Source organism: Somniosus microcephalus, unplaced genomic scaffold (assembly GCF_052327205.1).
Source record: "Somniosus microcephalus isolate GS21.2 unplaced genomic scaffold, FLI_Smic_1.0 unresolved_chr9, whole genome shotgun sequence".
Classification (NCBI taxonomy): Eukaryota; Metazoa; Chordata; class Chondrichthyes; order Squaliformes; family Somniosidae; genus Somniosus; species Somniosus microcephalus.
The window spans coordinates 39,361,200-39,374,477 of NW_028225187.1; the positions used below are offsets into that span (position 1 = coordinate 39,361,200).

At 43.2% G+C, this 13,278-nt stretch overlaps 1 protein-coding gene across 1 annotated transcript in view; it reads left to right on the plus strand.

The window, feature by feature from the left end:
* Positions 1–11,523: 11,523 nt before the first annotated feature.
* LOC147085097 (uncharacterized) overlaps positions 11,524–13,278 on the plus strand; it is a 50,615-nt gene continuing 48,860 nt past the window's right edge. The window contains exon 1 of the mRNA XM_085979433.1: positions 11,524–11,757. Coding sequence (XP_085835559.1) covers positions 11,524–11,757 — 234 coding nt within the window. The remainder of the gene's footprint in view (positions 11,758–13,278) is intronic.

A 13,278-nucleotide genomic window follows, 5' to 3' on the forward strand; every position in this document is an offset into this window, starting at 1 on the left:
CATGTATTTGCACATCTAATTCATCCACCTTATTACGAATGCTCCTCACATTAAGACACAAAGCCTACAGGCTTGTTTTTTATCATTCTCAGACCTAACTATTTATTTCTATTTCTGCCGTTAATTCATCTATCTTGTTCTGAATGTTGCGTGCATTCAGATAATGAGACTTTAGTGTTGTCTTTTTGCTATTTTCCCTACTCTGACCCTGTTTGCTGGTGCGCTCTTATGTTTGTATGCTTTGTCCCTTCCTGGCACACTCTGATTCTCATTACCCCTAAGCTACCTTGCAGTTTGGCCTGCTCCTTTCTATTTAACTTTCTAAGTGTCCCCTCACCTGAACGCACCCCCCCACCCTGACCCGCTATTTAGTTTAAAGCCCTATCTACATCCCAGGTTATTCAATTCGCCAGGTCACTGGTCCCAGCATGGTTCAAGTGAAGTCCGTTACAATGGAAGAAGCCCCTCGTTCCCCAGTACTGGTGCTTGTTCCCCATGATTCGAAACTCATTTCTCCCACACCAATCCTTGAGCCAGGAGTTCAAATCTCTGATCTGATTGACCCTATGCCAATTTGATCGTATGTCAGGTAGTAATCCAGAGATAATTACCATTGTGGTTTTGCTTTTTAATTAGGATCCAGCTCCTGAAACTCACTTAGAAGAATCTCTTTCTTAGACCTACCTATGTCATTGGTACCTACGGGGCCACGGCAACTGGATCATTCCCCTCGCACTTCAAGTTCCTGTCCTGCCCCAATGAGATGTCCTTAAAATTGGCAACGGGCTTGCAACACAGCCTTCTGTAGTCACGCTCTCGGCTACAGAGAACAGTGTCTATCCCCCTAACTATACTGTCTCCTACCACTACTTCATTCGTTTTTACTCCCCCAACATGAATATCCCCCTGTACAACCGTGCTGTGTTCAGTTTACTCAACCTTGCTGCAGTCCCTGCCCTCGTCCACACAGGCCGCAAGAACGTCGTACCGGTTCAACAACTGCAAGGGCTGAGACTTCTCCAATGCTATTCACAATATATATTAATGATCTAGACAAGGGAACTAGATGTAATATCTCCAAATTTGCAGATGACACAAAACTGGTTGGGTGTGTGTGGATGCTGAGAAACTCCAGAATGATTTGTACAGGTTGGGAGATTGGGCAAAAGCATGGCAGATGCAATATAACGTGGATAAATGCGAGGTTATCCACTTTGGTGGCAAAAACAGGAAGGCAGATTATTATCTGAATGGCAATAGATTGGGAGAAGGGGAAGTGAAACGAAGCCTGGGTGTCCTTGTGCGCCATTTGCTGAAGGTAAGCATGCAGATGCAGCAGGTGGTTAAGAAGGCAAATGGCATGGTTGCCTTTGTAGCGAGAGGGTTTGAGTAAAGGAACAAGGATGTCTTGCTGCAGTTGTACAGGGCCTTGGTGAGGCCACATCTTGAGTACTGTGTTCAGTTTTCATCGCCTTATCTGAGGAAGGATGTTCTTGCCATGGAAGGAATTCAGCGAAGATTCACTAGGCTGATACCTGGGATGGCAGGAATGATGTATGAGGAGAGATTGGCTCGATTGGGCTTGTACTCGCTGGAGTTTAGAAGAGTGAGAGGGGATCTCATTGAAACTTATAAAATTCTGACAGGACTAGACAGACTAGATGCTGGAAGGATGTTCCCGATCGTCGGGGAGCCCAGAACCAGGGGTCACAGTCTAAGGATAAGGGGTAGGCCATTTAGGACAGAATTGAGGAGGAATTTCTTCACCCAGAGAGTGGTGAACCTGTGGAATTCTCTACCAGAGAAGGCAGTTGAGGCCAATTCATTAAATATATTCAAGAAGGAGTTGTATATATTTCTTAAGGCTAAAGGGATCAAGAGGTATGGGGAGAAAGCAGGGACAGGGTACTGAATTTGGAAGATCAGCCATGATCGCATTGAATGGCGGAGCTGGCTAGAGGGGCCAAATGGCCTACTCCTGCTCCTATCTTCTATGTTTCGATGTTTCTATGTTTACCTTCTACATCCCTATACTTGCCTCAATCGTAGTCAGACCCTCCTGTCGTTGACCACGTACCAAATCTGAAATATTTAACATGAAGGTTGTGACTGCCTCCTGGAACAAAGAGTCCAAGTAACCTTCTCCGTCCCTGATGTATTGCAGTGTCGAACGCTCGGACTCCAGCTCATCCATTCAGAGCTGAATTTGTTCGAGCTGCAGATACTTACTGCAGACGTGGTTGCTCTGGCTCTCACTGGGGTCCACCATCTTCCACTTGCTACAGCTGCAACACCTCACCTGCCCTGCCAACTCTATTGTATTTATTTAACTAATAAAATTGACAATTTTTTAAATACTCAGTTGAATATTAATATTTTCTAATGCAAGCAATAAACTTGGATGAGATAATGAGATATCTAGCTAGAACTGGTTACCTGGTAATTCCTGTCAGCAGTGGCTGAATCAGGGGTTGGAATTTCTGCTGGTATAATAACAAAAAGCTTTTGCTACTGCCCGGAGGTAAGTAGCACCGAGTCCAGTTCTATGGATTACTGCTTCTACAGAGTAGTAAAGTCGGAAATTCATTAACTCATCCAAGGCTATTACTTGGATTAGAAAATATTAATAGTCAATTGAGTATATTAAAATTAGTTATTATTTAAATTATTTTTATTCATTGATGAGATGTGGGCGTCGCTGGCTAGCCCTGCATTTAGTGCCCATCCATAATTGCCTTTGAGAAGATGGTGGTGAGCTGCCTTCTTGAACCGCTGCAGTCCATATGGTGTAGGTACACCCACAATGCTGTTAGGAAGGCAGTTCCAGGATTTTGGCCCAGTAATAGTGAAGGAAAGGCAATACAGGTCCAAGTCAGGATGGTGTGTGTCTTGGAGGGGAACCTGTAGGTGGTGATGTTCCCATGCGTCTGCTGCCCTTGTCCTTCTAAGTGGTAGATGTCGCGGGTTTGGAAGGTGCTGTTGAAGGAGCATTGGCGAGTTGCTGCAGTGCATCTTGTAGATGGTACACACTGCGTCGGTGCTGGAAGGAGTGAATGTTGAAGGTGGAGGATTGAGTGCCAATCAAGCGGGCTGCTTTATCCTGAATGGTGTCGAGCTTCTTGAGTGTTGTTGGAGCTGCACTCATCCAGGCAAGTGGAGAGTATTCCATCACACTCCTAACTTGTGCCTTGTAGATGGTGGAAAGGCTTTGGGGAGTCAGGAGGTGAGACACTCGCCACAGAATTCCCAGTCTCTGGCCTTCTCTTGTAGCCACAGTATTTATATGGCTGGCCCAGTTCAGTTTCTGATCAATGGTAACCCCCAGGATGTTGATGGTGGATTAGGTCTTTACTGTAACTTAGCCCACAGTCATAATTTAACCTTGCTGTTTATTTTTGTTATGCATCAAGCAGAACCTGTTACCCCCACACCCCCACCTCAGCCAGTACCCTCACTCAGCAAATTTCCGAGTTCATTACTCTGTAGAAGCAGTAATCCTTAGACCTGGACTGTGTGCTACTTACCTCCGTGCATTATTACACCAGCATAAATTCCAAACCCCTGATTCAGCCCCTGCTGACAGGAATTACCAGGTAACCAGTTCTAGCGAGATACCGCTTTAACTGTGCAACTGGCACTAGCAGGCAGTTTGTTTACCATTGTGAAATAAACTACAAGTTAAGATTAAAGTTAAGTTAAACACCAGGGCCTAGAAATTCGGTCTGGCCCCACCAGGTATTTTGCGCCCAAAATTTTGCGCTCGCCAGGATTCCCGTAGCGCCCGCCTAAAATTCAGTTGTGACAGGCCAAGACGGCGGTGGGCGCTATTGCAGGGTTTGGCCGCCTCGCTAGGGGCGATGAATGTCACTTTCAGGCGTCCAGCTCCCGCTGCGGCACCCGATGCGGTGCGGCAGGCTGGGGTACTGCAGGCCTCCTCCTTCTCTTAAGGAGGAGCTGCCTGCAGCCGTCAGATCGCCGGAGGATTCCCCCGGCAAATGAGCCCAGCACCACGGAGAAGTGCCGGGCTCGCGGGACTCAGACATCAATGCCGTGGGGGGGTGGTGCAGGAGTCCGGGGAGGGAGGTGCGGGCAGGCGGCCGCCGGGAAAGCGGCCGGCCGCCGCTCCACCTTTATGTGCCGGCCTTTCGGAGCTGCAAACCCCCGTTTCACAAACGCTGTTTGCGGCTGCCACGGGCGAGGCAGCCGCAACTGAATTTGGTCATCGGGCCGGAATAGCATTGCAACCGGGGCGCTGCGCACACCGATGATGTCATCGGTGCTGGGGCGGCGCTACCGGCTAAGGCCGATGTTAGGGTCCATCTGAATTTAGGGCGATCAAAAACTTCAGGCGCAAACCACTTTATAGCCAATAAGTGGGCGCAAACGCAACTGAATTTCTAGGCCCAAATGTTAAATGCAAAATGTAATGACATTTTTCAAAGAGATCAATCCTTAACAACCCCTTCACTAGCCAAATTCCCGAGTATAGTACTCTGCAGATGTAGTACTCCGTAGAACTGTAATAAGTGTAACAAAAATAGTGCCGAACCCTGCTTAAAGCTGCACAATGTGTTCCTACACAACCATTACTACAGGTATGTGTATTGATTTCTTTGTGGGTTCAATGAAGAGACATTTATGAAAGAGAATGTCTTTTAATCTAAAGTATATTCAACTCAAAGTTAACAGCATTACAGGAGACATTAAGCTAGTAATGCATCTAGAACGAAACTGAAACTAAACTCAACTGCCTTGCTTGTCTCAGTCACATGACCTCTGCTGGTCAGGCATAAGTAATCAATACCTGCAATCATGCTGCTAAGGCATCATAATCAAACAGGCAAATAACATCACTATTTGCTGATATCATTACATCTCCTTTCCTTAAAACAAAAGTATTTTCCTTTTAACTAACAATATGTTTTATTTGTATTAATCTGCATTTTAACTGTAACACTTAATGAACTTACATTATCATTATCATGATCAAGGTTTTTTAACCTTGCTTTGTGTGTTCGCATGAAATATGTAAATACACTAGAACTTGAAGAAAGAATAAGATAACATTACTTCCTTCTATAACAATAGTCCTTAAACTAGCTCAATGAGTCTCTCAGGAGGCTTCACGTGTCTTGAGGATTTTCTGATTGATTGTCCTTGAATCTGAGTTGTTGCCTCAGATGATTGGTTCTCAGCTGTGTGATCAGGTTGTTCAACAGTACCAGTCTCTTGACCTGCTGTGGCGGGTCCCATGAGAAGATCTCGACGATTTCTTCTCAGAACAGCACCCTCATCTGTCTGAATGGTGTATGATCTTGGTTGAACTTCACTCAGGACAGTTCCCTTCTGAGTCCATGTGTTTGTTTTGTCTTTGAACCTTACTTGGTCACCAGTGTGGAGTTCAGGTAGGTTTTGTGTTCCTCTGTCATAGTAGCACTTTTGCTTTTCTTTCTGTTGCTCTTTGGACTTCCTCACTTTCTCCCCCTCTTTTGTTTTCAGGAGGTTCTCCGGGATGGGTAGGTTTGACCTTAGCCGACGTTCCATCAGGAGTTGGGCTGGTGACATACCACACTCGAGCGGCGTTGTGCGGTATACAAGCATGATCTGGTAGAAGTCAGTTCCACTGTCTTTTGCCTTGTACATCAGTCTTTTCACTGTGTTTGCGGGCTCTCCTGAGTCAACAGCTCTGGACAACGTGTCTGCTGCATACATCAGCTTACCCAGTGTGTACGCAACATTCAGTTCATCATAGACTGTCTCTCCTTCGCTTTCCACAATGAGGACTCTCTTTACCAGGTTCAGTCTCTCACAGGCTTTTAAACCTAGTATGGCTTGCACATCCTTTGGCACCACGATTAATGCTAGCGTGTGCTCTCTGTTCTTGTGTGTTACTTTGACAATGCATCTTCCTTTCACTGGTATATCAGTACCTGTGTATCCTGTCACTTTCACTTTTATTCCATGTATCTTTGGTCTGGGTCTAATTTTCTTAAAATCAGTCTCTGATATCACATTAACTTGTGCTCCATTATCCAATTTAAATGGAATATGTATGTCATTCACTTTTAGTGTGAACATCCAGTCTCTTTCTCCTTTGTTTTCAGACACAACATCTACATTGAACTCCTCTATCTCGCTTTCATCTACTGCATGGACCTTGCTTTGTTGCATTTGCTTCTTACAGCAACGGGCATAATGGTTGTTCTTGTTGCAACTATTGCATTTTTTACCATATGCTGGACAGTCTTTTGGTGTATGCTGTGCACCGCATCGACTACATGACTTTCGATTGTCCCTTTCATTTTCGTTTGCTGGCCACACCTCTTTTTTCACATTGGCGCTCTTTTTGTTAAACGGTTTGTGTCCGTTCTTACTCACTGCATCCACGTTGCAGCTACTATCACTGAACAGGTCCTTTGCCTGCAACTTCACAGTCTCTGTAGCCCTACACAGTGCTATGGCTTTTCCCAGGTCTAGATCTTGCTCTCTTAGCAGTCTTTCCCTTAGACCATTATCTGGAATACCACACACCAGTCTGTCTTTTATCAGCGAGTCTGTCAGTCCCCCAAATTCACACGATTTGTTTCTGTTTCTCAGTTCAGTCACATACTGATCAATAGTCTCACCCGTTTTCTGTACACATGTGAAAAATCTGTGCCTCTCAAACATCACGTTACATTTAGGTATGCAGTAGGCCTCAAACTGTTCCATTATTTTATCTAGCTTCATTTTGTCTCCATCAACAGCGAATGTGAAGTTATTATACACCTCCAGCGCTTCATCACCCACGACATGTAAGAACAGTGACGATTTCCTTTCATTACTTTTCTCGTCAGCTCCGATTGCTGATAAATACAACCCACACGTTGTTTGAATCTCCTCCAATTTTCAGCCACATTATCTATCAAATGATGCATCGCTGGTGGGAGTAAACCTTCCATTTTTCACTTCGTTAGCTATTCTCTAATGGTAAGCAACGATGTTCTCTTTTGGCTTGTTAATCTGTGGAGAGCTGATTTAACTTCAGAATTTTTCTCTTCATCTCTTTCAGCCACTTCTGACACCATGTATTGACTTCTTTGTGGGTTCAATGATGAGACATTTATGAAAGAGAATGTCTTTTAATCTAAAGTATATTCAACTCAAAGTTAACAGCATTACAGGAGACATTAAGCTAGTGATGCATCGAGAACGAAACTGAAACTAAACTCAACTGCCTCGCTTGTCTCGGTCACATGACCTCTGCTGGTCAGGCATAAATAATCAATACCTGCAATCATGCTGCTAAGGCATCATAATCAAATAGGCAAATAACATCACTATTTGCTGATATCATTACAGTATGGACCTCAGATTGTCCGGATTTTATGCAGTCACCGCTGGCCTGGTGGCAGATGCGATTGTGCTTTTTCGCATATGAGTTGCCTGCAGCCCGCCCCCCGACTCCATTCCCCAAACCCGTGTTTGTGAGAGATGCGAAATATATACATTCTGCATATAAAGCAATTCATGTGCGTGTGTGTGTGTCTTTATGTATATTTACAATCTATATTAATGATGTGACCGAGTGCAATATATCCAAGTTTGCTGATGATACAAAGCTAGGTGGGGAAGTAAGCTGTGAGGAGAACACAAAGAGCCTCCAAAGGGATATAGAGAGGTTAAGTGAGTGGGCACTTATGTAGTCGATGGACTATAATGTGGAGAAGTGTGAGGTTATCCACTTTAGTAGCAAGAATAGAAGAGCAGATTATTTTGAATGCTGAGAAATTTTTAAATGTTGGTGTTCAGAAAGATTTAGTTGCCCTCGGTCAGTAAACACAGAAAGTTAGCATGCAGGCACAGCAAGCAATGCAGAAGGCAAATGGCTTGTTGTCCTTTATTGTAACTGGGTTGGTGAATACGAGTATGGAAGTCTTACTACAATTGTACAGAGCTTTGTGGTGAGACCACACCTGGAGTACTGAGCACAGTTTTGGTCTCCTTATCTAAGAAAGTGCATACATGCCTTAGAGGGAGTGCAGAGAAGGTTCACTAGACTGATTCCTTGGATGTGGGCTTTTTCCTATGCGAGTTTGAGTAGATTGAGCCTTTACTCTATGGAGTTAGAAAAATGACAGGTGATCTCATTGGAACATATAAGATTCTGAGAGGGATTAATAGGGTAGATGCTGAGAGGTTATTTCCCCTGGCTGGAGAGTCGAAAAATAGGAGGAACAGTCTCAGGATAAGGGGTATAACACTGAGATGAGGAGGAATTTCTTCACTGAGAGGATTATGAATCTTGGGAATTCTCTACCCCAAAGGGCTGTGGATGCTGATTCATTGAGTATATTCAAGGCTGAGAGCGAGAGATGTTTGGACTCTAGGAGAATCAAGGGATATGGAGTTCGGGTGGGAAAGTGGGGTTGCGGTCGATGATCAGTCATGTTGTTATTGAATGTCTGAGCAGGTTCGAAGGGCTGTGTAGCCGATTTCTGCTACTAATTGTATATTTGTGATTGTGTGGCTGTGTGTGTGCTTATGTTTATTTGTGTGTGTGTGTTTTTGTGTGTGAATGTGCTGTATATGTGTATATGTTTATATATGTGTGTGTGGCCGTGTTTTGTGCGCAAGTTTCGGTCTATGGGTATGCATTTGTGTCTGTTCATGACGTTATGTGTAGGTGTATCTGTGTGTGTGTGCGTGTGTGCATGACATTATGTGTATCTGTTTGTGTGTGTATCTGTGTTTGTGCATCTGTGTGTGTGTGTCTTTGCATGGCGTTATATGTATCTGTGTGTGTGTGTGTCTGTGCATGACGTTATTTGTATCTGTGTGTGTATCTGTGTTTGTGTATCTGTGTGTGTCTGTGCATGACGTTATGCATATTTGTATCTGTGTGTATCTCTGTTTGTTTATCTGTGTGTGTGTGTGTGTCTGTGCATGACGTTATGTGTAGCTGTTTGTGTGTGTTTATCTGTGTTTGTGTATCTGTGTGTGTCTGTGTCTGTGCATGCCGTTATGTGTGTGTGTATCTGTGTGTGTGTGTGAGTGTGTGTGGTATCTTAAATCATGATGCTTTTGCATTGGCTGACAATCTTCAGCATTCTGAGTCATGACGAAATTTATAACAGTAATGGGATTTCAAAAATAAAGGTTATTTATCCAATACGTTAATCTCATATATTGATCACACCTATTAACCACATTTAACAAAAACAGAATGAAATCAGTTAAGTGAAATTACAGAAGGAACACAAATTGAATGCAGCTGGACAACCTGCCATATATTGCAAAAGTAATTTTGTTGATTCCATTAGGAAGCCAGTAAAGATAACCATTAATATATTGTAATGAGTTAAGCGCATTATATAAAATATGGTAAAACGTTATTTGAATACAACTTCATGTTACGTGTTTTGTCTTCTGTTTGATATTGTTGATACAAGAGACTTCCATTCATATAAAAAGAGTGAGGGTGCTAATGATAGTCTGAAAATGCATTGTACAAAATAACGTCCCTGTTGCTATAAAGACAAATAAACGATGGCTATTCCAAAAGCGAAATCGGAAACTTGCAGTTATCATTGATATGCGTTTTTCTCTGGGCCGAATTCATTATAAAAAACCTACACCAGGTTAGATGTGAGAGGAGAGCGGAATCCTTTATTATTATGGGGAGTGCTACCGATTTAGAATGATAACCGTCTAAATAAGAAAACAGTATAAAGTATCACGTCATATGTTGCATCGTGGTGCCTTTATGTTCTCAAAACGTGGCCTTTGCGTTGAAGGTAGGATTCATTTCATTTAAGTTGGCGGCAGCTTTTACCAAACTGGCATGCCCTGCGAATTTCAGAACAAAAAGTATTGTATTCCATGAGACAGGTTAGATCATGATGCTCAATTTACCGATCTCTATCAGTGATTCATTTCAATGTAAGTTCTGTTAACCAATCATTACACAAGCCGAGTACACAGAAGTATCATTGGAGTCGAGGTTCAGCTTGGACGGTCGGCCTCCTGCTACACGCGCTGCTCAATATTCAATTCCATTAGTTTCAATGGAACTCAAAATCAGGTGGGGCATGGAATGAGCGACCAATCCAGTAACTCCCTCTTCTGCTACCACCCGGGACAGATTTCTACCCGGATAAACTTAGAATTCCACTTTATATAAATTTATGATTCATTTTAATCTCTCTCCCTTTCTCTTTGTTTCCTCCCTCTTGTGATGCCGGATATAATTTTATTGTATTCCTGATCTGAGGAAGGATGATCTTGCCATGGAAAGAGTTCAGTGACGTTTCACTAGGCTGATACCTGGGATGGCAGGAATGACGTATGAGGAGAGATTAGATCAATTTGGCTTGTACTCGCTGGAGATTAGAAGAATGAGAGGGGATCTCATCGAAACTTATAAAATTCTAACAGGACTATACAGACCAGAAGCTGGAAGGATGTTCCCGATGGTCGGGGAGTCCAGAACCAGGGGTCACACTCTAAGGATAAGGGGTAGGCCATTTAGGACAGAAATGAGGAGGAATTTCGTCACCCAGAAAGTGGTGAACCTGTGGAACTCTCTACCACAGAAGGCAGTAGAGGCCAATTCATTAAATATATCCAAGAAGGAGTTGGATATATTTCTTAAGGCTAAAGGGATCAAGGGGTATGGGGAGGAAGCAGGGACAGGGTAATACATTTGGATGACCAGCCATGATCGCATTGAATGGCGGAGCAGGCTCGAGGAGCCGAATCGCCTACTCCTGCTCCTATCTTCTATGTTTCGGGCTTACTAGCAAGTTGACTGGAGTCGGCCGGGAATTTATTATTTCCCATTGTAGAAATAAATATATGCATGATTTAACTCAATGTGTGTATCAAACACATGTGGTTGTATCATCATAGCAATGAAACACTTGGTCTTTTTAAGTTGAAGATAGTTAAATGATGATAAATTCTTTATTTTACCTTTTCTTATCTGGTTCCTTATGGCGATCGCTACAGCGACTGCTCCAACACCCCCACCGCAGTCACACAAACATTGCGAACCATCATTTCAATCGTTGATTTGGCTGTGAAATAACAGGCAGCTGCATTAGGCAGATAGGTTCATGTCTGAATTTCACCACTAATTCATTTTACACTTGGTAACTTTTCACAATGCTTGAGATCTAATAAGTAGTCGAAGACTCGTTGTGCAGTAAATGTCACTTAAAATAAACTCAACCGCAGCAAATTTGAAGCCCTGGAGTTTAAAGGGTATTGGCAGCATGGACTCGCTATTGGCTGAGAGGGAGGAGGCGGAGAGCAGTGGTGAACAGCTGTTTTTCAGAATGCAGGGATGTATAAATTGGTGTCCCCTGGAGTTGATATTATGACCATCACTCTTTCTGATATATATTAATGAACTGCACGGTGTATCGGCGGAATAATTGCCAAGTTCGCAAATGACACAAAGCATAGAGATATAGTGAGCACTGAGGAGCATAGCAGCAGACTTTAGAAGGAAAGAGAAAGAATGGTGCATTGGGCAGAACAATGGTAGATATATTTGATGGAGAGATTTGTGAAGTGATGCATTTTGGCAAGGAAAAAAATGAGGAGCTGCAGAATAGACTCAATGGAAAACATTTACACAGGGTGTGGGAACAGAGAGAACTGTCGATTCACATATACACATTTTTGATGGTCGCAGGACAAGTTGAGAAGGCTGCGAAAAATGTATCCAGGACACGTTGGTTTCAAAAAAGAGGCAAAAACAAGGAAGTTATGGTAAAGCTTTATAAATCACTGCTTACGCCTCAGCTCGAGTCTTGTGTACTATTATGTTCACCACACTCTAGAAAGAATGTCACGGCCTTGGAGCAGGTACAGAAGAGATATACCAGAATTAGGGATTTCAGTCATGTGGAGAGACTAGATAAGCTGGGATTGCTCTCCTTGGAGGAAAGATTAAGAGATTTATTCAAAATTACGAGGGTTTTTTATAGAGTACGTAGGGAGCAATTGTTTCCACTAGCAGGAGCGTTGTTAAGCAAAGGCCACAGCTTTTAATATATTTGTCAAAAAAAAACAGAGGAAGGGTGAGGAGATTTTTTTTTAACTCAGCGATTTATGATCTGGACTGCGATGCCTGAAAAAGTGTCGTAAGCATCTTCGACAGTAAATTGCAGGGTTAAGGGGAAGGAGTAGGGGATTTGGACTTTTTGGAGAGCACTTTCAGAGCGCTAGCACAGGCACCATGGGCCGAATAGCCTCCTTCTGGGCTGCATGATTCTATCAATATTAGCTGTGCTGAATTTTCTTCGATGTGAATATTTGTGTCAGAAACAACCTGATGGTTTTTATATTACTTAATAGTTTTAAAAGAGCATACAGTGGTTTTTATTAATACACAAACCGCATTAAACTATTTTTGGCTTTTACCAGTGCTCAGTTTTTGCGAATTCTTCACGGTCTATCAAAATTTCCTCCTCGCAAGACGAAGGGTGAAATCCGAATTCGGGAGATTTACCAAAAGAGGGGAACGGATCGGCTGACCGTTATACATGCAGCTCATTTTACTTTCCATTTGGGATTAATTTGAACTCCAGGCACAGGTGAACAATGGGCGACATTGAATTAGCCGCTGAATGTGCAACTCTCCCAATTTTAAATTCCATTCAGTGGAAAGGGAAATCCGGCGTGGTTTATAATGGGGGTCTATTTCAATACTGCACATTCTGCGCCATCAGCCAACTGTAAGGTTCACCTATTAAATTCAATGGGAACTAAATTCGGGCCGGGTGTATAACAGGTGATGTATCCACGACTGCCCTCTTTTCACCTTTGCCTTTGAATCCCCCGTCTCCCAGTTGAGGCCTTGCTCAAATTGTTTACTGCCCAAAGAGCTCCCTCGAGTACTTCGTGAAATGTGACTATTGTTCTTTATCCGGTTGTTAAAAGGCCAGTGGCCAATGCTCTGTGCCTCATTGCTTGAACCCACTGAGCCACTGGGTAAAGCAGCACCCATTTGTGTTGTTCATTGTTTGATAACAATGTCTTCCTGGACCTTACTCTTACCTTTTCTATATCGATGGTTGAATCACATTTGGGAACAAAGAGCGAATATTACACGTGCTGGGAGAAATTTTCAACATAATTGTTTAGGAGGTAATTTGGTTTCGCATATTGCCTGTGCTTGATAGAACCCAGCAATTTACATTCAATTTCGAGCGGGTTTATAACTGGAAGCAGATGCGATTCCACAGATGTTCCATCCCCGCACAGGTGGAATTTCACCAGCTCGAATCT